Source organism: Octodon degus, unplaced genomic scaffold, assembly GCF_000260255.1.
Source record: "Octodon degus isolate 3935 unplaced genomic scaffold, OctDeg1.0 scaffold00025, whole genome shotgun sequence".
Classification (NCBI taxonomy): domain Eukaryota; kingdom Metazoa; phylum Chordata; class Mammalia; order Rodentia; family Octodontidae; genus Octodon; species Octodon degus.
This window is the reverse complement of record NW_004524601.1, coordinates 15,526,386-15,548,218: the sequence shown is the minus strand read 5'-3', so window position 1 is coordinate 15,548,218 and position 21,833 is coordinate 15,526,386. Positions and strand designations below refer to the sequence as shown.

Sequence of the window (21,833 nt, the reverse complement as noted above, 5' to 3'; positions counted from 1 at the left end):
ACAGCAATTAACCACTAAGAAGAATATATGCAGTGTGTTATTTGTTGAATCTGTACTTCCGATTTAATTTGAAACTGTTTCATTGCTATCTGTTTATCAATAAAATTTTGAAAAAAAAAATCAGAAAGAAGAATCATAACCAGCCTTTTCAAGTGGGATTTAAACATACTGTGAGCCTATACCCTAATCAGCCTGTAAACTTGCTAATCTACTCTAATAAGAATCTTTATGATGAATAAAAATGTTAGGATGAATTTTCTAGATAAGCTTATTGAAACCTGTGTACCTATTCTTTGAGATTAATTTTGTTATGGGTAACAGTCAATGAGACTGAAGTTTCAATCATTTTTCATATTTCTCTGTATAAATTCCTCGAAAATAAAACCTTCACTTTTAGTATTCAGTATATAGTACTTCAATGTAAATTGAAATTGTTATTATAAATTGGAACCATCCTGTATCTAACTCTGGGTTATCTCCTATCTGTGAATATCAAGCAACAATTCCTCCGTTTACCAAGACCCAACCAAACGAAAACCTTTACTGACTCCTTTACGTATGGGAAGCAACTGAGCAACCAATCACAGACAGAACTCCATGAGGCATATACACCTCAGCAAAACAGCGTTTGCTGCCCTCAGCCATTGCCTTCTTTGCCTTTTGTCATCTCGGCTGTCTCGGACCTTTTGCTTCTGTCCTATAGTTCCCCTTTTCTGCGAGCTGGTTTTATTGTAACATACACCACAGTTTCTTACTGGTTTTAATCCTAACATACAACAACTTCTCTACCCTATCTCTGACTGAATTTCACCATAAGTTGAAGAGGCTTCAAGATCGTGCTCCAAGTAAACAATTGAAAATTCACTGTTGGATTTTCCATTTCATGTCCTAAAATTCCATTGGCTCTTGATTTTTGCTCTTATGTTTTACCCTTGCACCCTGTCATCTAATCTTCTTGGTGGAATTCCTGCCCTATCTTTCAAGGTTTTTTTTTCACCCTATATGTTTTCTTCATACAAACCATAGAAACAGGAAATCTCTCAACCTCTTCAGGCAAATTAATTTTTGTTTGTTTGTTTCTTGCCTGAGTCTAGTAGGAAAACTAGTGAAAGAAAATGTATGGGAGATACCCAGGCTTGCTCCATACCAAAGCCAGTGATGTGTTTTCTCCATAAATAATTCATTAAAAAGAATTACAATGCCGCATTTTAAATATGATTTTTCTCATTACAACTTGATTAGAGTTTATAGAGAGCTAAGTTTCTAAATGTCTTCAGTTTCCACAGTGTTTCCATTATTTGAAATAAATTTGCTATGCTTCATATTGTAAATAAATAGATTTTAACAACTTAGAGTAACTCAGAAAAAAATCCATCACTTATCTATTTCTTAGGCTTAGTATAGTTTTTGTACCACTTGGATAACCTTATGCAAATGTTAATACTTAAAATGTCATCTTTCTAAACTCTATTGGCTGACTAGTTACAGTACATTTAAATTAAGACAAAGTTAGATGTTTTGTATTGTCAGATGCAAAATTTACATTTAACATGACATTGTCATCTTAAATTTTTAGTCCCTTTGGAAACATAATATATTTGCTGTTTTAATCCTGTTAGGTCACATTCGGCTGCTCTTAATAGAGAAAAATGTCAAGCATGAAAGAACATTAGCAGGTAATTCAGCCAGTGCTAGGTAACACTTGATTCCTCTGTTACCTGCCGTTAGACTTGGGGCCAGTTGGCTTCCCTTCTTTGTTATGCTTGCATCATTCATAGAACAGACTCATCATGTTCACCAGAAGGAATATCTGGTCAGGTGAAGTCCTTTGAGTTTAGTGTTCTTTTGTGGCCATCCATGAAAGCCAAAGCCTTTCTCTACCTCATTGTGTCTGCTCTACACAAGTTGTAAGGTCTTCAAGTTAAAACATTTTTCTTCAGAAACATCCCTTTTCTTTTGGACATCTGAAATGGATGATTATTTCCAAATGGGCTTGCCCTGCTGTGCTAACAACATATCTGATGCACAGACTAGCACTCGTATTTGGAGTTCAAGACAAAGCACAATTAACCACAGGGGCAGAGCCTGCGGGAGCTGATGGGAGGGACAGCAGGTTCTATAAGTCATTCTTTTATTACGGAAACTATGGATGCCAGAGGATCTTCTCTTGGCATCTGGGGGTCCTCTGTGATTTGATACCTACAGACTCCTGCTTGCTTTTTGAGACAAATGTTTTATAAAAATGCATAAAGCTAAACATTTTGAGGGCTGCTATTTTACCTTATTTTGTTCTCAGCAAGGCAATTTCACTTTGAAGCAAGGGAACTGGTGGAACCATGGTCCCAATTTAATTTGTAATTCATCCTTTTCTTATTCAAAATGTGTGTTTGCCTCATATCAACAATAAGCATTTATGCTAGGCGCTTTTATGACCCCTTTCCATAGATCGTGTTTTTGAGAATATATCTTCTAACAAATTTGTGAAATCACTTGGATTTTCCTCTTCACAGAATATGCAATTTCACATCTAACCCAAAAGTGTCTCTGGTACTTTTGCTGGCTGACTGGGGCAAGGACAATTCCAAGCCCATGGACCAGAGACTGCCAGCTCCTTCCCAAGGTGAGACTAGCTTTGTTGCATGGGAAAAGTAAGCTTCAGGGTCTTTTGATTTTAAGAATTTTATTTTTCCTTTTCAATTTTACTTTTATATAATAATATGGTAATAGTTGTGGACTTTAAATCTACCTTATAGTGTGCTTAAAATATCTATCATTTAGAGATTTGTAAGAATTATCTTATAAGAAAAACTTGTAGTTAAATGACATTTGATTCAATTTTAATAAGTAAATAACGTATGTAACTCTAGAGAATTTTAAGTCTTACCATAAAGGAAAAGATGAAAGGAAAAACTTTCAATGATTTGACAGGCGATACTATCAGAAGTAAGCAGGTTTTGTGTCAGTGCTGTTGTTCACTTGCAAAGGAAGTCACTGTACATGAGCTAGAACATCAGCTGTGTGATCTCCTCAGTATCGTCATTGGGAAAGAAATTGTCCTCATATTTCACCTGAAGCTGTTCTCCTTTGTCTTCATTTTTCTAGTCCCAATCTCCTGTTATCTCCTCGTGCCTTACCTTCACCTCTGCCATCGCTCTGCTTTTTATTAAAGTTTGTTTTTCCCACCCAGAAAATATGGGCTTTCCTGTCCTCTGTTCCAGTTTTAATGCTTTCTCACATTTTCTATCCTACATTGTACATTTTGGCTAGTAATGTAAATTTCACGTTTCTTTTTTTTCCCTTAAAGCCATATGGCAGGGCTGGTGAGGTAGCTCAGTGGACTGAGTGCCTGCTTAGGCAAACACAGGGACTGGGGTTTGCTCCCAGGCACCATGTGCTGCACTGACCCCTCCCCCAGGCGCACTGAGCCAACCACCCAGACCGGGCATTACGCCTGTAATCCCAGTGGCTAGTGAGGCTGAAAACAGGAGGATCACTACAAGTCCAAGCTGTGTAGTGAGACCCTGTACCAAATGCATTAAATAAATAAATAAATATAGCTTCACCAGCTCAACAATCATAATTATGCATTTTGGTAAGTAATTGTTCTGAACAGTAGCTGCTCAGCCCACTGAGCCCACATATATATATGTGGTTTTTCTTTCTATTAGAGCATTTCTTTCTCAGTAATATAAGGTACACTGTGCCCTTCCTTCTTCTGTTGATATCTATTCAATTTTCAATGAATTGCTCATTAGTTAGAAGCTCAGCATTTGCCTCCCAACTGTGGTCTTGTCATGTCTTTTGTAGATAGCACCATCCTGACACATATAAATGCCAGAATGAATAGAAATTGTCTGTCTCTTGCATCATCAACATAAAAGCCACTGAAAATAAAGATTTTGATTGCTCAGTCAATGGACTTAAATTTTACACTATATAGAACTATGTTTTAAGGATTGCAAAAGGGGATATATTTATCTCTTTTTGGTGAATTTCTTTTTTAACCCTAGTTACAAAGTGAACCAATCAGTAAGGTTCAACACCATGTAGAAGCACAGATCTATATTCCAGTTTAGAATCCATTATTGAGAAAGATTATTTTATAAAATGCATTACATTGTATAATGATACTTAGAAATATAATTATGAAACCTATAAGACTCAGTGGAGAAAACTGTGTCTTCAAGGTATTTTAAATCATATTCTGTCCATATAAAATTTCCAGACCACCAAAGGTGAATCAATGCTGCACAGAATGAATATCATTCAATATTATATATTAAATTCAATATTGCACATTAAATTGAATATTAACATCAATGAAACAGTTTATATTCAGATCAACTTTGCAAGTTTCTCCATTAGAGAGAGAACATGTAGTGTGTGTCATGTAGCTTCCAGCTCATTTCACTTAATCTGGTGTCTGGGGAGAAGTTACTATTGGGAGCCCGCGGCGGTGGCAAGGAGAGCAGCTAGAGGAGAAGTGGGTAAGAGATTCCAACATGTCCACAGGAGGCACGCCTTTAGGGTTCTGCTGCACAGTATGATATATAGGGTGCTTTTTATTTCTCCAGACTAAGTGGCCTCAGTTCATGTCCTACATGTGTGTGGTGTGACTGTACATCATGGTGACCTACCACACATTTTATAAGGAACTAAAAGGAAAGCTCTCAAAGGCTCCAAAGAAATGATAAAGTAGAAATGCTAGTTATCCTGATCTGATCAATACACATTAAAATGTCACTATGTGGTATTTGAAATAAGTATCTATAAATAAATGCAGGCATTACACATTAATTTAAAATATAAAAATAAAAGTGAAGTGACCCTTTTCATCATGCAACAAGGGTTATATTCTCTATGTGCATTTTTGAGAAAATATTTTTATATTCTCTCTCATTCTAGATGCCATTAGTTTAGACGCCTCACAACTGTGGTCTTGTCATGTCTTTTGTAGATAGCACCATCCTAAGGTGATGACAAAGGTCAAAGCATGAGGGCCAGCCAAATAGCTCAGCAGATTTAAACACATGCAAGCAGGTGTAGGGGCCGGAGTTATGATCCCCCAGGCTGTGGTCCTGGCCCCGCCTCCGTGGCCCGCTGAGACAGCAATTAAGACTGGGTGTGGTGGTGCACGCCTGTAATCGCAGCTCTTGGGAGGCTGTAAACAGGTAGATCACTACGAATCTGATCAAGTAGTGAGACCCTGGACACCCTGTAGATCCGTTCCTAAAATAAAAAAAATAAACAACAAAACCATGGAATTATAGGGCTGAGAAACTGAAACAAATGTATGGTGACATAGCAATAGCAAATAGATCTAAGTATATATAATGGAAATATATTTTTGATGAGGAATTCTCAGAATTGTTGAATCTCAAGAAGGTCCTAATTTTGCCTCTCTGTGAAATTGACTTCAATAGACTTAATCGCGCAAGTACTGCTGGGACCCTACAATCCCCCTCAAATTGCCATTTTCATGCACATACTTCTAGCTTCTGGGCCTGCATTACTTTCTTGAGAGCTCTCTCCAAACTGCAGAGTCTGCTGAATCCTTGAGAAGTAAAAAGCACAAAGCCAAATGCAGGTATCAGCTGAGTCACCAAGCAACCGGTAAAGGAAGCTTCGAAATCTACTGTGTCTACCTTGCCTTTTCTTTGGGTTCAAAATCTAGGGTTTGTGTTTGCTACAGGGCGCCAGCATTCTCTGCATCAATAATTTCTTTTGCCCTCTGTAGTAATTGCCCAGAATATACACTCATTATTGGTTTCATCTTTTTATTTTCATCCTTTCTTATTGTTTACATTTTAAGTGATTACTTGTAAGCAGCATTTTTTTTTAGTTTTATGCATTTTGATCATCGTTGTCTATTAAGTTGTCTAATTAGATCATTCACTGTAAAAATTCTTGTTATACTTAGCATAATATCTGCATATTTGTAATGTCATTTTTATTACATTTGTTAATTGTTTTGTGCACACTTCCATGTTTTTAACTTCTCTAGTACTTAATTAAAGAATTGCAATTCATTTTATCACTTTTCAAAAGGTATTAGTTACACTTCTTTTAAATACTATTTAGTATTTAATTTAGAGTTTGTCTTGTCTACTATTCCTACTATAAGTCTACCTTCACACACTATTCTAATATTTCACATTTAATACAGGTTTCTTGCAAGAGCATATTCCTAAATCTTCTCCCTGTCTCTGACATAGTGTGATTCATTTTACATAAATCATACGCTGTAATTATCCAATTAATTGTTAAAATTATTGTCTTACACACAGTAACCTTTGGGATAAATTGTGGTCACTTTATATTCATTTATTCTTTTTACAGTGCATTTTCTATGTAATTTTCTTTTTAAATACATTCTGTAAAAATACAGATGAGATCATTGGAAATGAATACACACATACACACATATATATGTATATATATACACTATATATATATATATATATATACACACACACACACACACACACACACACTTTTATGAGAAAGCCTATTTCTGATTCACATTTGAGAAAGAATTTCACTGGATATATAATTATAGGCTATTTTTTCATTAAATACTTCTAATACTTCACTCTAATCTCTTCCTTCTGATATTCCTAATATTTATTATTTTTTCTTTGTCTCTCTGCAAGTGATATTTTCTGATTTTAGTAACTTAAAATATAAAATTGAGATTTTTTTCTTAGATTTTATCCTATCTAAATATAATATACAACCAGATGTGGGGGTTCACATCAATTATCTCAGCACTCCTGTGGCTGATACAGTAAGATCACCAAGAGTTCTAGAGTGGCCTGTAATACATAGTGAGTTCAAGGTCAGCCTGAGCTACATAGCAAGACCCCCTCTCAATAAAATGTTTAATACAGTATAATATAATATAAAATAATGTAGTGTAGCATAATATAACATAACATAACATAACATAACATAACATAACATAACATAACATAACATAATAAACGTAAGTCTAGCTAGGTTTTTGTTGTATTACTTCTTAAATTTTTTGGTTTTCCTTTCGTTTCCTGAGTTTGCAGTTTTGTGTCTGTCACTAATTTTGGAAAAATCCCTGGTCATTATTACTCTATGAGTTTCCTCTCTTCTGTTCTCTCTTCTCGCTTTGGAATTCTGAATAAATACACAATACACTTTTGAGGTTCTCCTACAGTTTCTGGGTGTTTTATTCTGCTTGCTACCTCACTTGTTTACTTCTTTCCTTTCTCATGGAGTGTCAGTGATTTACATTTATTAAATTCCATCAAAGTACTTCAGATTTACTGTCTATTTCATCAGCTGTAATATGTCTACTGAGGTAGGTTTTGTTTGTTTGTTTGTCTAGCACTGTAATGAAAATCAGAAACTTTTCCTTGCCAGGCAGGCACTTGTGCCACTGAGCTATATCATCAGCTTTTTCTTTCTTTTCTTTTCTTTTTTTGTCAGTTGCACCATAGATGTTTTTATTTTTTTCAATTTATTTTAAAGAGAATAAAACAGTAATACAGAATTTCAAACATTATAACAGGAGATTGACAATAATTAATATATTGTGTATTTTTATTTTCAAAGTAGTTGCCCAGATTATAAGATATAGGCATAAAAAATTAAGGTTTTTCTTTTTTCAAATAAGTTGGTAGAATGATTGGTATGATGTGCAGGGGGAGGGGATTTAAGAATATTTGATGAATACTCAATTCCAATACCTTAATATGTTTGTGTCTCTGGACCATAACTGTCACAATAACTTATTTTTCTGTGGAAAAACTAAATATCTTACTTTCTCATTGCCAGGTACCTACTTTTTTTTTCTTATTTTATTATAGGGATCTCAATCTATTTCTTTGAAGCAGTGGCTCCTATTGGCAATATCGCTCCCATCCCAGTGTAGATAAAAGGTCTACACCAGGGCCAGCAAGATAGCTCAACGGACTAAGTATCTGCTTAGACAAGCTCAGGGACTGGGGTTTGATCCCCAGCACTACATGTCATGTGGGCCCCACCACTGAGTGCACTTAGCCAGACACTGAAACCAAGTTTACGGCACATGCCTATAATCCCAGTGCTAGGGAGGCTGCCAATAAGAGGATCACTACGAGTCCAAGCTGTGTAATGAGACTCTGTAGCAAACACATAAATAAGAAAAAAAACCTATGCCACCTAAACTGGAAAGGAATTCCTTCTCCTAGCTATGATGAGATCTTTAAATTGAACTGAGGAAATGCCCTGCTCCTTGGAAGGAGGCCTTTGTTATAAAAATAAAGGGGGTATGGGCACACACGACACTAGCTAAACTTCCCATCTATCTGTCAAGACAACAAAACCCCATTCTTACATCATTATCAGGAAACATCATGGAGCTTATGACATGAAGTGCCACGAAAGTCAAAAACATGTTTGTGGTCCCTTGAAGATTACAGGTATCAAGAGTTTGTGGGCCTACCGAAATGTGTGCCTATAGAGCTCTGTCCAAGTTAACACATAAAAGCCTCTACCTGACTTGGGTAGAGGCAACTTCTTACCCAAAAACAGATCTAAGTGTCTGTACAGAAGTGATACAAGTATACTGGAAATGTTTACATTAAAAAATGTATAGCAATCAAAGGCATGTTCCTGCTGATCCTCCTCACAGCATTCTCCCAAGCCCCTCATCATTTTGCCATTTTCTGAAGCAGATTTGGAACTCATTTTTCTGTTTCTGAGGGTTGTCCAACAGAAAGACAAGTTCACTAAACATTGCAGTGCATCCTCATCCACTTTATTTATTTGATCTTGTGCCATGAGACCTCTGGTTCATCCACAAGGTCAAAATTATCATGATGGATAACTGTTTTGAATTGTTTTATGACACTGAGTCATCATCCGTGACACCATATCTGATGACATTCATCATAGAACCACCAGAACTTCTTCTCAAAGTGACAAGAACAATAGATAAGTGTTTTTGAAGAAAGAAAAATATGTTCAGGGAGAATAAGGGCAATGTGCCTCTTCATGTAATTTTTAAAATTTAAACATTTGCTGTATTTTTCAATCACAATGGGCACTTCTAAATGTGCTTTGCTTTCCAGTGTTGGAGTGGTGTTTTGTTTTTCAGAAAGTCCTTTTGTACCTTTTCATGGTCAAAAGGCCACATTTGTAATCCCATAGAAAACTTTTGGAATTCTATGAAGTTCATTCCAATCTACCACATCCAGTGCAATGCATGGCAGGAATAAAGACACTAAAGTGTATCTGAAGTCCAGCTAGGATGATGGATATTCAGAAATAAATCTTTCACCCAGGTCTGAACCCAGTTTTATTAATTATTGAAGAGGGGAGCTGCTCTTGGCTGAGTGACTGAGAGAAAGGTGTGAAATTCATTAGTGCTGTGAGCTGGGCTACATGGCAGGCCTGAGAGCAATACACAGATAGAGAGGGAAAGAGGAGCAGGGAGATACGAAGAGAGAGTAATCTGAATACAAAGGAGTGGGGCAGTATCTTGTGTTGTGGGATGTAATTCATGCCCTCAGAAGTCAATTCCTCCTTTCTCAAGTCTCATTCAGCTGACAGCATGGCATCTCTTGGCCTAGATCACATATTCTACTTGGAAGCGGTAGGCAGGCCATCACCAACCTGGAAATTGCTTTAAAGACATGAGCACCTTGGCAAGACCTATTTGCATTGCTTAAAGCCATTTGAAGGGATAGAAATTTGTCCTAGCCAGCTCTGTATGTATCAATACATGATCGTAAGGCCAAATGCTCTTCTTCAAGGACAGCCATCCAAGTGGTCTGCCACGTACCTTGTGATCCCTGTTGTCTGATAAGTTCATGACAAAGACAGGCCTTTTCATTTTGATGGCTTTCCTTTATTTAATATAAGAGTGAAGACTTTCAAAATAGGCCCTTGCAAGATTGGGAATAAGAGGCCTTGTTGGCTTCCTCTTCTCACTCACTTTGCAGGCTCTCTTACCAGTGTTTCCTGAGATCCCAAAATAAATCACTTATACTCATTGTCTCAGCCTCTATTTCTGAGAGAACTCAAATTAGGACCAACAGTGAGACAATTTACTACAGACACTGGCCTATTTTACTCTCTACTGCTGCTGCTATTGAAAAAGTAACAAGTATTCACTGCTTCCTTGCAGGCCTTTCTTCTAGCTTTCAGAGAAGATGACTACACCTGTACATTTAAGAGCTCGCTAAAATGAAACAAGTGCCCTAAATCACTGAGGTTAATATTCTATAATGGGACTGTGTAGCATCTCTGTATGGAGAATCTTTACCTTGGGAATTCTATTAGCTCGAAATGTAGCCCATCACATCCAGTACTCAGCTTCAGAAAATTTCATATAATTTTTCTTTATTGCCTCGAAAAAAGAGAATACCTCCAGCATGCTTGTGCGCAGAGACTGTCAGGTGATGCTAAGTTTTCTCTAAATCTTAAAAAAGAATCAGTCCAAACATGAAGGGAGAGGGAAGGTCTGATTTGGTCTGCGACTACATTGTTCTTCTGTTCAGTACATTCATACTAAATAGTTGTACTAGTTAGTGCTATAAATTAACCAGAGAGTTCAATCAGTACTAGTCATAGCATAGTCTTCCAAGGATCAAAGATGAAAATTCACTCAGATCTGATGAGCATAGTCAGAAGGGCAGGGCAATGCTGTACTTTTGACAGCAGAGGCATAAAAGCTAATCCTCCTCTTACATGAAAATATTCCAAGGTTAGGAATTATGCTATTTGTCCAACTGCTTTTACCAACCAAAGAAATCACAGAAGACAAATAGTCAAACATCGTAAATTCAGCCTGTTGCTTTGAAGCTAATTCAAAAAAGATATCGTGTTTGAAAAACAACTTCACTTGCTCAAATTTTCACAAATGTGCTATTCTCACTACGGTGTCCTTCTACCCTACTGCTGGCTCACACTTAACTGAGGTCACTAGAGTTTTCTATGGAGACATGAGGCTCAGTGTACAGTCTTTTTAGTGCCCAGCCTCTGCCTTTCCCTCTGATGATGGTGTAAGCCAAGTTTGCCTTTTTGTGAAATCTTTTTTTTTTTTAAAGCTTATATTTAAAGTCGCACTTCAGTGTAATTCAATTCTATTTATTTATGCTTTCTGATACAATTATGACTTTCCAAACCAAATCATGCTGTCCTTTCTAAGAATCTTGAAGTTTTTCCTTTAGCCTTTTAGATAACAGAACATGCCCTTCAGGGCAAAGTGATATTTATGTTGAGACAATAGAAGAGCCTTCCATCGCTAGAAATTGTTGATCTTTTCCCAACTTGAGAAACATTCAGACCAGATAAATGCTAACTTCAGTACTCCTGGGGCATATTATGACATGTTTGGATTTCGAATATATGGATTCTTCCTCATGCCAACTTACATTCCACGAATTACTCCTATATTTATTATTTTTTATTTATTTATTTATTTATTTGGTATAAGATCTCACTACACAGCTCAGACTTGCAGTGATCCTCCTGTCTCAGCCTCCCCAGAACTGGAATTACACAGGTACACCACAACATCTGGTTTCTGCAGCCAGCAGGGTACTCCTTGGGTTCTGGGGCCAACACAGCATGTGGCACCAGGGATTGACACTAAGACCACTGAGCTATATTCCCAGCCTGTACATTCCAGTTTTTTGAGTAGCAACTGGGCATCCTACAATTTTATATAGTATGCCTGCTTCTTATCTTTAAAGATAATTTAAAAATTAAAAAAATTAAAGTGACACAGAATTTTAAGACATGATGATAGGAAATTAACAATGGTTGTTACATTGTATATTGTTATTCAAAGTAGCTGTTCAGATTATCAGATACATGGATGTAAATTTAATTTAAAATTATTATAGCTAATTTTTGTAAATGTTCCAAATGCTCATAAACTGAGGAATGGATGGAAAAGATTCTGTATGCTTATACAATGGAGTATTATTCAGCTATTCAAAAAGATCAACTCAAGGCTTTATAGGTAAATGGATGCAACTAGACACCATACTTACAAGTGAAATAAATCATACCCACATGTGTAAACATTATATTGTCTCACTTGTAAAATCCTGAAGGAGTAAGTATAATTCCGCAAAGCTGTCTGCACCTACCAAGATAATTTCACATTCAAGCGACCTGTACTTCTAACATACAATTTAAATTTCTGGGTTTACAAGTTCTTGGGTTTGATAACTTGCTAGCATGGCTCACAAAACTCAGAATAATAGTTGCAATTATTTTTTCACATAAGAATATAACCCAGGAACAGCCAGATGTTAGAGATGCATTTGATGGGACAACAGAAAGGGCCCAGGGCATCCTTGGCCTCTGTGGGAAACCACCCTCAGCACCGCGATGGGCTTGTGGGTCCAGCAGCTCTCTGGCTAACATAGGCCAGAGGCTTAGAGAGGCTTTGCCACATGCACATGAATATGATTAATTCTGCAGACACTGACGATTGGCTCATTCTGTACTCTTCACTCCTATTTAAAGCTTGGGGGTTGGGACTGTAAGTTGAAACCCTCAATCCATACCTTAGTTTTTTTCCAGAGATAACCCCTAAACCTGAAGGTATCTGGTGATACTCAACCATTAATTGATGTCCGGGCACACTAAAAAGGCATTCTTATCATTCTGGACATTATAAGGATTTAAAGACTTTGCTCAAAAAAAAGAGGGACAAAGACTAGATATACATTTCTGATTACATTACAGTATGACCGTCACTTTTCCGTGTGCCTTATTTTTTACACTGTGTCTCTTTAGTGTTAATACAGCTTTAAGCTTCCAGTAATCGAATGTTTTCCTGTCACTGTTTCCTTCCTGAATAAATATTCTCTTCTTTATGAAAAGAATAAAAGATATGGAAATGGAAAGATAAAAGAAAAGGCAAAGAATAAAAAATAAAAAAGCCTCTCTTCTAAATGAAAGAAAAGTCATCAGAGATTAAATTACATTTTAGCAAGAAGGCTGCAAGTAGTGAACAGAAGTTGCATTCTAACATTTGATATAAGAACATTCTAATAATAAACAACAAGTCTAAGTGGCAAAATAGATATGTAATCACGTACACTTCAGAAGCAGTAGGTTGCTTAAAAGTAGGAGAATGTCAACATTGTCGTCAGGAAGCAGGTAGTGCAAGACCCATAAGCCATTTAAGTACCAGATACTTATTCTGGTAGTGATGAAGAGTGATGGGTGAGTTCAACTTGAGAAATGATATCTTAAATTTTCAAGAAGATGTAGCTTGTTCTCAAGATATTCACTGAAAAAACTGCAAGCTGACCCTCTTATTTCAGTTTTCCTTGAAACTTAAGGCCAGTAAAAAGCCTTCCATGCAGGCAATTTCTTTGAGAAGTGACTACAGGAACAAAAATACAGTTCTAAAAAAGCAAGACAGATAAGGAAGGAAAACTGAAAATTTGTTACACTGCCCATCACTATTACGACTGACTTGCAGTTCCATCTGTATATCTTTGAAGTGTTTTGTAGAATGGACTGTCTGGGAAGGAAAATAATTTATGCTTGAGGTCTCAGCTTCCCTCGTGGTCAGAGGTGGACTTGGGACATTAGCTTCTAAGGACTTCTGGGTTGGACAGCTGAGAGTGTAAGAGGTGTGCTGTGAGTGAAATCACTGGCCAGGCACAGAATAAGATGCTTCCAAGTATGGTGGGAGAAATGCAGGCAGGTAGCAGCATTAGAAATTGCTCGAAACTATCTCAGCGTCAATCGCTTGAGTAATGAACAAGAGATCTAGGCCAGAAAATGCGTGCTGTTGTGCAGAAAGTACAGACTGAGGATTTTCAAATGAAGTGTCTCTGGCTGGATATTCTTGCAAAAGAGAATATTTTGGTTATCTCTTTCTTGATTAACTTTTCGCAGTGAAAGCTTACTGAATTTACCATTTTTCGCTTCTCTTCCTTGAGCCTATACTATAATCTATCCTGTATACAAATCAGAAGAACGCTTTCACGTTTGGTGGAGCAGTGAGAGTGAAAAATGAGCTTTTCTCAGTATTATATAGAAATGTTACATAAATTATATAGAAATGTTTCCTTTCCACATTTAAAATAATCCTATATTAACAATGCTTGTTCTGCTGTTTGTATCTTTGTATTTAACTACTTTAAATATACTATTTCCAGCACGAATACTGGAATGTAGTATTTAATCAAAACTCTTATTTGTCAATGATAATTTTTTTTTGTTGTTCCTTGAACGCCTTCAGGGCACTTTTGGCCAGCGGGAGAGTTGTGAGGTTCGAACTCCAGCAACCTGAGGCTGACAGCTTTGTGGAAGCAGCCACTTAAAGGCCTGAGCTAGGGCCAGGCCCCCTGTCAATGATAATTTTTACATAGCCAAATTTGCTGTTAGCTTTAAAAGTTATTGTTCAGGACTGGCCAAATAGCTCAGCAGATTAAAGTGCCTGATAGCAGGTGCAGGGGTCTGGGGTTCAATCCCCCAGCTTGCAGTGCCAGCCTCGCCCCCAGGGCACGCTGAGACAGTGCTTGAGACTGGACGTGGTGGCGCGCGCCTGTAACCCCAGCTCTTGGGAGGCTGTAAACAGGCGGATCACTATGAGTCCTGTCTAGTAGTGAGACTCTGAGCACCCTGTAGACCCTTCCTTAAAAATACAAAAATAAAATAAGATAAAATAAAATAATAAAAGTTGTTGTTCCAATTATTTCATACTATAAACCCCAAATCACTTTGATAATATTGTGTATGTGGTGCTGCTACTCTCCTGTTTGTCTTTATACATAATTTCATTTTTGAAATTATTTTAATGGATAAATAAAAACTTTACTTCTTTAAGTACAACATTTTGTTTTCAAATATGTATACATTATGAAATGCTACGACGTTAGTATATACATTGAAGACACAGCATGGGAAGCCCGGCAGAGACCATCCGGCTTGCGTGAAGGCCACATGGTGTGGAATTTATTGTGCCTGAGTGCAGCTAGACAGAAAGTAAAATATCTTCTGTAAGGATCAAAGTGAAGTGGGCCACTTCTATAGGGCTTGAAAAAAAGGCAAGGACACTGTGCAGGAAGGTTTAATAAGTATCTGTGGCCAAAGGCCTCTGGCTGTCTTGTCCCTCAGTGGGGAAAGCCCTTGAAGTGCCTGGTGTAAATTTTCGGGGGCCTCCAGATGACCCCAAATATCTCAGTACCTGCAAAACTCCTTGTCCTTTCTTGTTTTCTTTATGACATCTTGTGCTTGCCAGTGACAGCTTCAGGAGTAAGCTGAGTTGCCTGAACAAACTAGTGCCTCTGTGGACAGGCAGGTTGGGGGCTGGGAGAATCAGGTCCCAATGGAGTCATATATATATATATATATATTAGTGTGTCTTATTTATTTCATGTAATGTTTTAAGGAACATTTATCTTACTATAAGTGGTCCCAACTTTTCCTTTTTGAGTTCCTACATACCTCACCTCATATACTTTTCATTTTTTTGTGTGTGGAATACACTTAAAATTTAGTCTCTAGGCAGCTTTAAAGAATACAATATACTAATACTAACCACAATCAACATGTTATACCATAGATCTTTTGAAAATTTTGTAGTTTTGTCAACATCTTTTCAGCCCACATAACCCTTTGTCCTGGAAACTACCTTTGTCCTCTGGTTATCTATGTTAAAATTTTTGAGATTCTATGTAGAAGTGACATAATATACTATTTGTTTTTGGAGGCCTAATTTATTTCACTTAACATAGTGTCCTAATTCACATACTTTGCCACAAATGACAAAGTTTCCTTCTTTTTAAAGGCTTATCTGTAGCCACCTCCTGTGTAACAGTGTCATGGAGTCTTTTGCTTCTATCAAAGTATCATTTAATAGCCATAAATCAGTAGGACATCACTAATTAATATTTCATGAAGATTATAAAATATGCTTCCCTGATTCCTAAGCCTATGGAGATGACCTGAATTCTGGGTCCCCAGTATCTACTCTATCACTAAGCTTTGCTGGCCTGAGCCTGGATCCTGCTCTGCTGGAGCAGGCTGGAGCTTTGATGTTCTAGAGCGTGGGGCAGTAGGGAGCGATTTACAACCAACATCCAGTAGTGGTAGCCTAGAAGGTCTTCACATTGGCATTGGCCCAATGAAGGTCTCTAAAGGCTGGCCTAGGAGCTTGGTCCACAGGACTATGCTGTAAACCTGGTCATAAAGTGTTTCTGAGGGGTCTGCATCCATAGGAAGCCTCCAGAGCTGGAGTGCACTGGACAGGACTAGATTCTGGGACTTCTGTAGCATCATGCTTCAGAGGTTGACCCACAAGTCGGTAATAAGGGATCCGACCTGGTCTCAGCAGTGTGGGAAACAGAACAAGCAATTTCCTTCATTGTTTGAAATCAGTGGTGCCAGCTTTTTGCTGGGGTGTAAATGAAGCCTAGGGCCACATGGGTACTGAATAGGTCTGAATCCTTTTTCTACAGTGGCTGAACTGGAGATTGGGTCTGCAGGTGGCAGCTTAACCTGGGTGTGGGCCTATTCTGTCATTCATTAGGGACTGGGTTAGTACAAAGTGATATTAAATGGTACAGCCACTGCACTTTGCCTGGCACTGGGGGTGGTGCAGAGCTTGAGATCTGGGACAATTTTAGAAATGGACCCTATTGAACCTGGGACCTTGAACCAGGGACCCTAAGCTGTGTTTCTGAGTAGTGCTCTAGAGTCTGAGGATATGGGGAGCATACCAGTACTTGGTTTTACTTGGGCTGGCTGGCCTGATGTTGAGTTTTGAGAGTGCATTAATACTCACATCTTCCAGAAGAAAATATTTTTCTTCATTCTTTTTTATGTGGAATTTATGGAGAAGTGATCCAACTAATGGGAAACTTCTTTTTATACTCATCAATACAATATTTCTTATTTCTGTATTACACCTGTGTTCTGTAACCTTTCACCTGGTTTCCTGAGTTCTTGCGAGGATATTGTTTCATATGGAGATTTGTTCAAATTGACAATTTTTGTTTTTATACTGGAAAAGGAGCTCAGAGCCAGGAAGGTGCTGTGTCATTAAGCATTTTGGTGTGGGGAGGAGAACTGGAGAGCTCTGTTATACCATCTCCCCGACGTCATCTCACTTTTATTTTTTTAATGTATTTGGTAAAAGATCTCAATCTGAAGCTCAGATTTATAGTGATCCTCCTGTTTTCAGAGCTGGGATTACAGGCATGTGCCACATGCCTGGTCTTGGTGTCCAGCTCAGTGCAACATATGATCCAGGGGATTGAACTCTGATCCCTGCGCTTACCTAAGCAGGCACTTAGTCCCCTGAGCTATCTCGCCAGCCCACTTTTATTCTATTATCACTTTCAAACCAAAAGGAGTTCTTTACGACTTTATGATTTTTGCCAAGGCTATCTCTGCCAAGAGATCTAGAGCACCAGGAGTAATGGGATGGAATCTCCTCTGCACTAGCGGAGACCCATCCAGCAGTGTTGCTCAACTTTCTGTTATAAATACCCTTTGACAGAGGCAGAGAAAAGACAGGCTGAATACTAGTTGATGTTATATTTTATAATGAAGCCACCATGAGATGCATCATTTTGAAAAAGAAAGTTTTCTCTCCTCAGGGCTTTATTTTTACACTATTTATATTTTCTATAGTGTGGGTGGGTTGACCTTGTGGCCGCAGATAGACCACTACCATCTCTATTCCTATTGGCTGATCTTCAAAGCTTATTGTATTTCCTTGTTGTCAGTATTGCAAACCAAAACAATTTTGACATCATGACCTTAGACTTATAGGAATATTGACTTCCTGACTACAAGGAGTGATCTTTTACTATGTGTGTGAAATAAATGGGTTTGGATTACCTGAGCAGCGACAAGAAATTGGTTCCTTTCTTCTTCTTTGCTTTCTACCATCACATTAAGAGGACACTGAAAAAGTTGTGTTCATAGGTGAACACAGAGAATTTTTCTGAGATAAGGAGAATTTTTGAGGTCGAATGCATATGAACAACTATGTTCCATTTCTGTTTTATTCAAGTATATTTCTTACCTTCTGCAGGGGGATGACTATGTCAAATATGTATTAATTAGCTTTATAATCCCAGTCTCTATTTCAATATCATCCATAATTTAGAAGGAAAAGGACTAAAAGAAAAAGAAGAAAACTTGTAAACTAAAGAAAAATAACTTGTAGAATAAGAAAATGACCCTGAAAAAACATCAGATAGTGGCAATATGTGAGCCCTTTGAATCTTTTTTGTACAGACCTATTTAAAAATATTAACTGATTAGAACTGTTTGAAAACATTGACTGAATATTTAATGATAGTGAGGGATTCCATGTGATTCATTTAGTTTTTATTTGATTATTTAGGCCTTATAATAGCTTTGTGATTATGTGTTTTTTTTTTCATTCCTTACAGTGAAAATACATAATGTAAATATTTAAATATAAAATACTAGAAATTCTGAATTGTCTTGAAAATTTTCTGGGGCTAGAGTAGGAAGATAGCTCGGGGGTCTACATGCCTACCTGGCAAGCAAAAGGACCCAGGTTTGATCCCCAGTACCACATGCTGTGCTGGCCCTGGAATCCCAGAAACATCATGCTGGCCACCAAGACTGGGTGTGGTGGCACATGCCTGCAGTTCCAGTGCTGGGGAGGCTGAGCCAGAAGGATCAGTACAAGTCTGAACTGTGTAGCAGATCCTGCATCAAATAAATGCATAAGTACAAGTTGAAATAAAATTATGGGTTTAAGGCAGTGGTATAAGACTGGATGAGGGCTGGCCAGATAGCTCAGTGGAGTAAAGCACCTGCTTAGGCAGACACACAGACCAGGGTTCGATCTCCATGCCCAGCCAGCCCCACCCCTGGGGTAAAATGGGTGTGGGGCCCCAGAGTTTAGAAAGCTTAAAACAAGAGGATCACTGTGAGTCTAATCTGTGTAGTGAGGCCCTGTAGATCCTCTACTAAATACATAAAAAAGTGGATGAGAATAAATAAAACAGGATTGATATTGTGTAGTTAATGGAATGATGAAAACTTAGAGATTATGATATTGTTTGCTAAAGCTTAAGAGTTTAAAAATAATTAAATGGTGTGCACCAGATTATTTGGGTTCCAATACTGGTTGCATATTTCCCCATTATTAAATAACTTGAAGCTGGATATTTAATATTTCTACATTTTAATATCCTTACATGCAAATTGAGGAAATTGTTTTGTATTTAATTTTATTGGTACATTTCAGATACTCATAATGTTCACAGTCATCATAGGGAATTTGTACCTGTATACAATATAAATTGGTTTTATTTTTTTAATCCCTTACTGTCTCTGAGGCTAAATAAGTACTAAATAAATGTTACCTATGGCTATTATTTGAAATTTTTTATATTCAAATCAAATCTAATATTTGTGAAGAAAGCAATCTGCCATAAATATTAATGTATTCCATTCAGAATTGCTCTTCATTTCTACACAGACTTGGTAAAAAATAATTATTGCTACCAAGTTGTGCTTCATATTCTACCAGTAGTATTATAATATTGTTGTCATAATACAATAATTATTGCTACCAGTGGTATTCCACTAGTGGCATACCAGTGTTAGGAATAAGAACAGTTAAAATATTATGAGAAATAATCATACATTTAGAGAAGTAAACTTTACTATAATTACAATTCATGGAAAGAATCAGCAAGTTTGTTACTTAAGCATTTCTCTGAGAGCAAATTCATCTTTGAACCAAAACTGTTGTCACTACGATGCAACTTTTATGTTTACTGGAATACTATCTCTGCTTCACACACTTTAGCTGTGAAATCATATTAAGTAATTTTTGTTTCATTTTAATGGACTAGCACAGACAGCATGATCTTAAAGACTGCATAAAAATTCAGTAAGGAGCTTAGATTTATATGAATCATAGCCATTTATTTAAACTACCTTTTGAAAACATATTGGAAGTAATCAAGTAGAATAATTGTGAATAGTTCACAAATCTGTTAAGAAATGGTAAGCTAATTACTGAAACCAGTGAAATCATATACAATCAATTTAAATTATTTTACAATTCAGTGCTTCTTCCTGTGAGGTTGATATAGCTAATCAACCCTGACAATGGATCACTGCTGTCATTTGGTTAAATGATAAAATGTTCTGTATATTCATTGATTATGACAAATGGTAGATTATTATAAGACATATACTTATATCATGGGGAAATATATGTGTTCTATGTGCAACAAACTAAGGAGTATATTAATTATTCATTAAATTAGTAGTGACCCATTTTAGATTTCATAGAAACAGTTTAAGTAAACTATGAGGGGTTTCCAGCCTACATTTAAAGAAGACAACAGACATCAGCTCTAAGATGACATCATCTCATGTCCAGCCTCTAAGAATATCTCTTAGAGAAGCACATGAAGGACCAGGGAGATAGCTCAGCAGCATAAGCACCTGGCAACTCTGAGGTCCTGAGTTCGAGCCCAGCACAAAAAAATGTATATGGTTATTTTGAATTGCACAGAAGTCACATAAAAGAAAGCTTTTAATTTAGAAATATAGTCTCTAGTCAGGAGTGAAATGTAGATATTTTTCACAGTAGTACTTTAGGGAAAGAAAAACCAATATTTCAACACCTAACATTGATTAATGTCTGTCAACATTAATGTTCAAGCAGATATGAAACACCAATTACTATTAAACATGGAAATTGGAAGGCACAGCCAATTTTTTTCTACTTTGTGTTCTTTAAACAAAACTTAATGATAGTTGACCATAAATTTTGTTTTCTCAGAGATATAGTAGCATAGCCAACTTTATTCACTGAACGTATTATGAACGCATCGTCAATATATTTTAATTGTTTTCACTTTGAGTAGATAAAATAACTGACTTACAGAAAATTACTTTATTTTCAAAGATTAAATGGTGTTTTAAGTTTCAATGTAGGGCCAGATATGTAGTCACAGCACAGCGCCTGCCTGACAAGTGTGAGAACCTGAGTTCAATTCTCTGTACCAAAAAATTCCATATAAATTTACATCAACCAAGATAAAAATATTAGTCAAGTGATATCTCTTTGGGAAGAGTACTAAGTTACTATAGTATTTAGACAAACAAACAAAATACCAAATTGAATATAGGCACACCAGTATGGAGATCTTGAAGCAATACATCATTTAGATATTCAAAATAGAAAAGTTATATTGACTAAGCTATTGCCAGAAATACACTTGACTCATCAAAAGCATACTATTTTCTTTCTTGTACTACCATAGAAGAGAAACTTGATCAACACAAAACTCCTATAACTTGCTGTTCTTCTTCATATTTCTGCTGTTCTTTCTATTTTCTTTGGTTCTACCTGTTAATCTTTGATTTTCTATCCTTAACTCTTAATTTTGGTTCTAATTTAGTTTCTGATATTTGCTTTATTTTTCTCTTTGTTATATTGAATTTCTAATTATACTGAAGTTGACAACTGTCAAAACAAAGTAAGCTCAGGAGAGCTAATTGAGTCCTTCTAATTTATTTTTCAGGACTATGCTGAAAAGGAGAATACCATTGCAAAAGCTCTGGAAGATCTGAAGGCTAATTTTTACTGTGAACTCTGTGACAAGCAGTACTATAAGCACCAAGAATTTGACAACCACATTAATTCATATGACCATGCTCACAAACAGGTAAGAGAGACATCCACCAAAGGTGAGCTCCTCTAAACTTTTGCAGTAGACTGGAAAATGTACACTATGTGTATAGGCTATTTTTACATAACCTTTTCTTGGATTTACAATTTTAGAAATGTTACTGTGGAATGATAGTTTAATAACACGTGGCAAAAT

The 21,833-nt window shown here is 36.8% G+C and overlaps 1 protein-coding gene across 1 annotated transcript in view; it reads left to right on the top strand.

The window, feature by feature from the left end:
• Nucleotides 1-21,833, top strand: part of Znf804a (zinc finger protein 804A) — a 305,609-nt gene that overhangs the window by 222,619 nt on the left and 61,157 nt on the right. Inside the window, exon 2 of the mRNA XM_004628634.1 lies at nucleotides 21,531-21,674. Coding sequence (XP_004628691.1) covers nucleotides 21,531-21,674 — 144 coding nt within the window. The remainder of the gene's footprint in view (nucleotides 1-21,530; nucleotides 21,675-21,833) is intronic.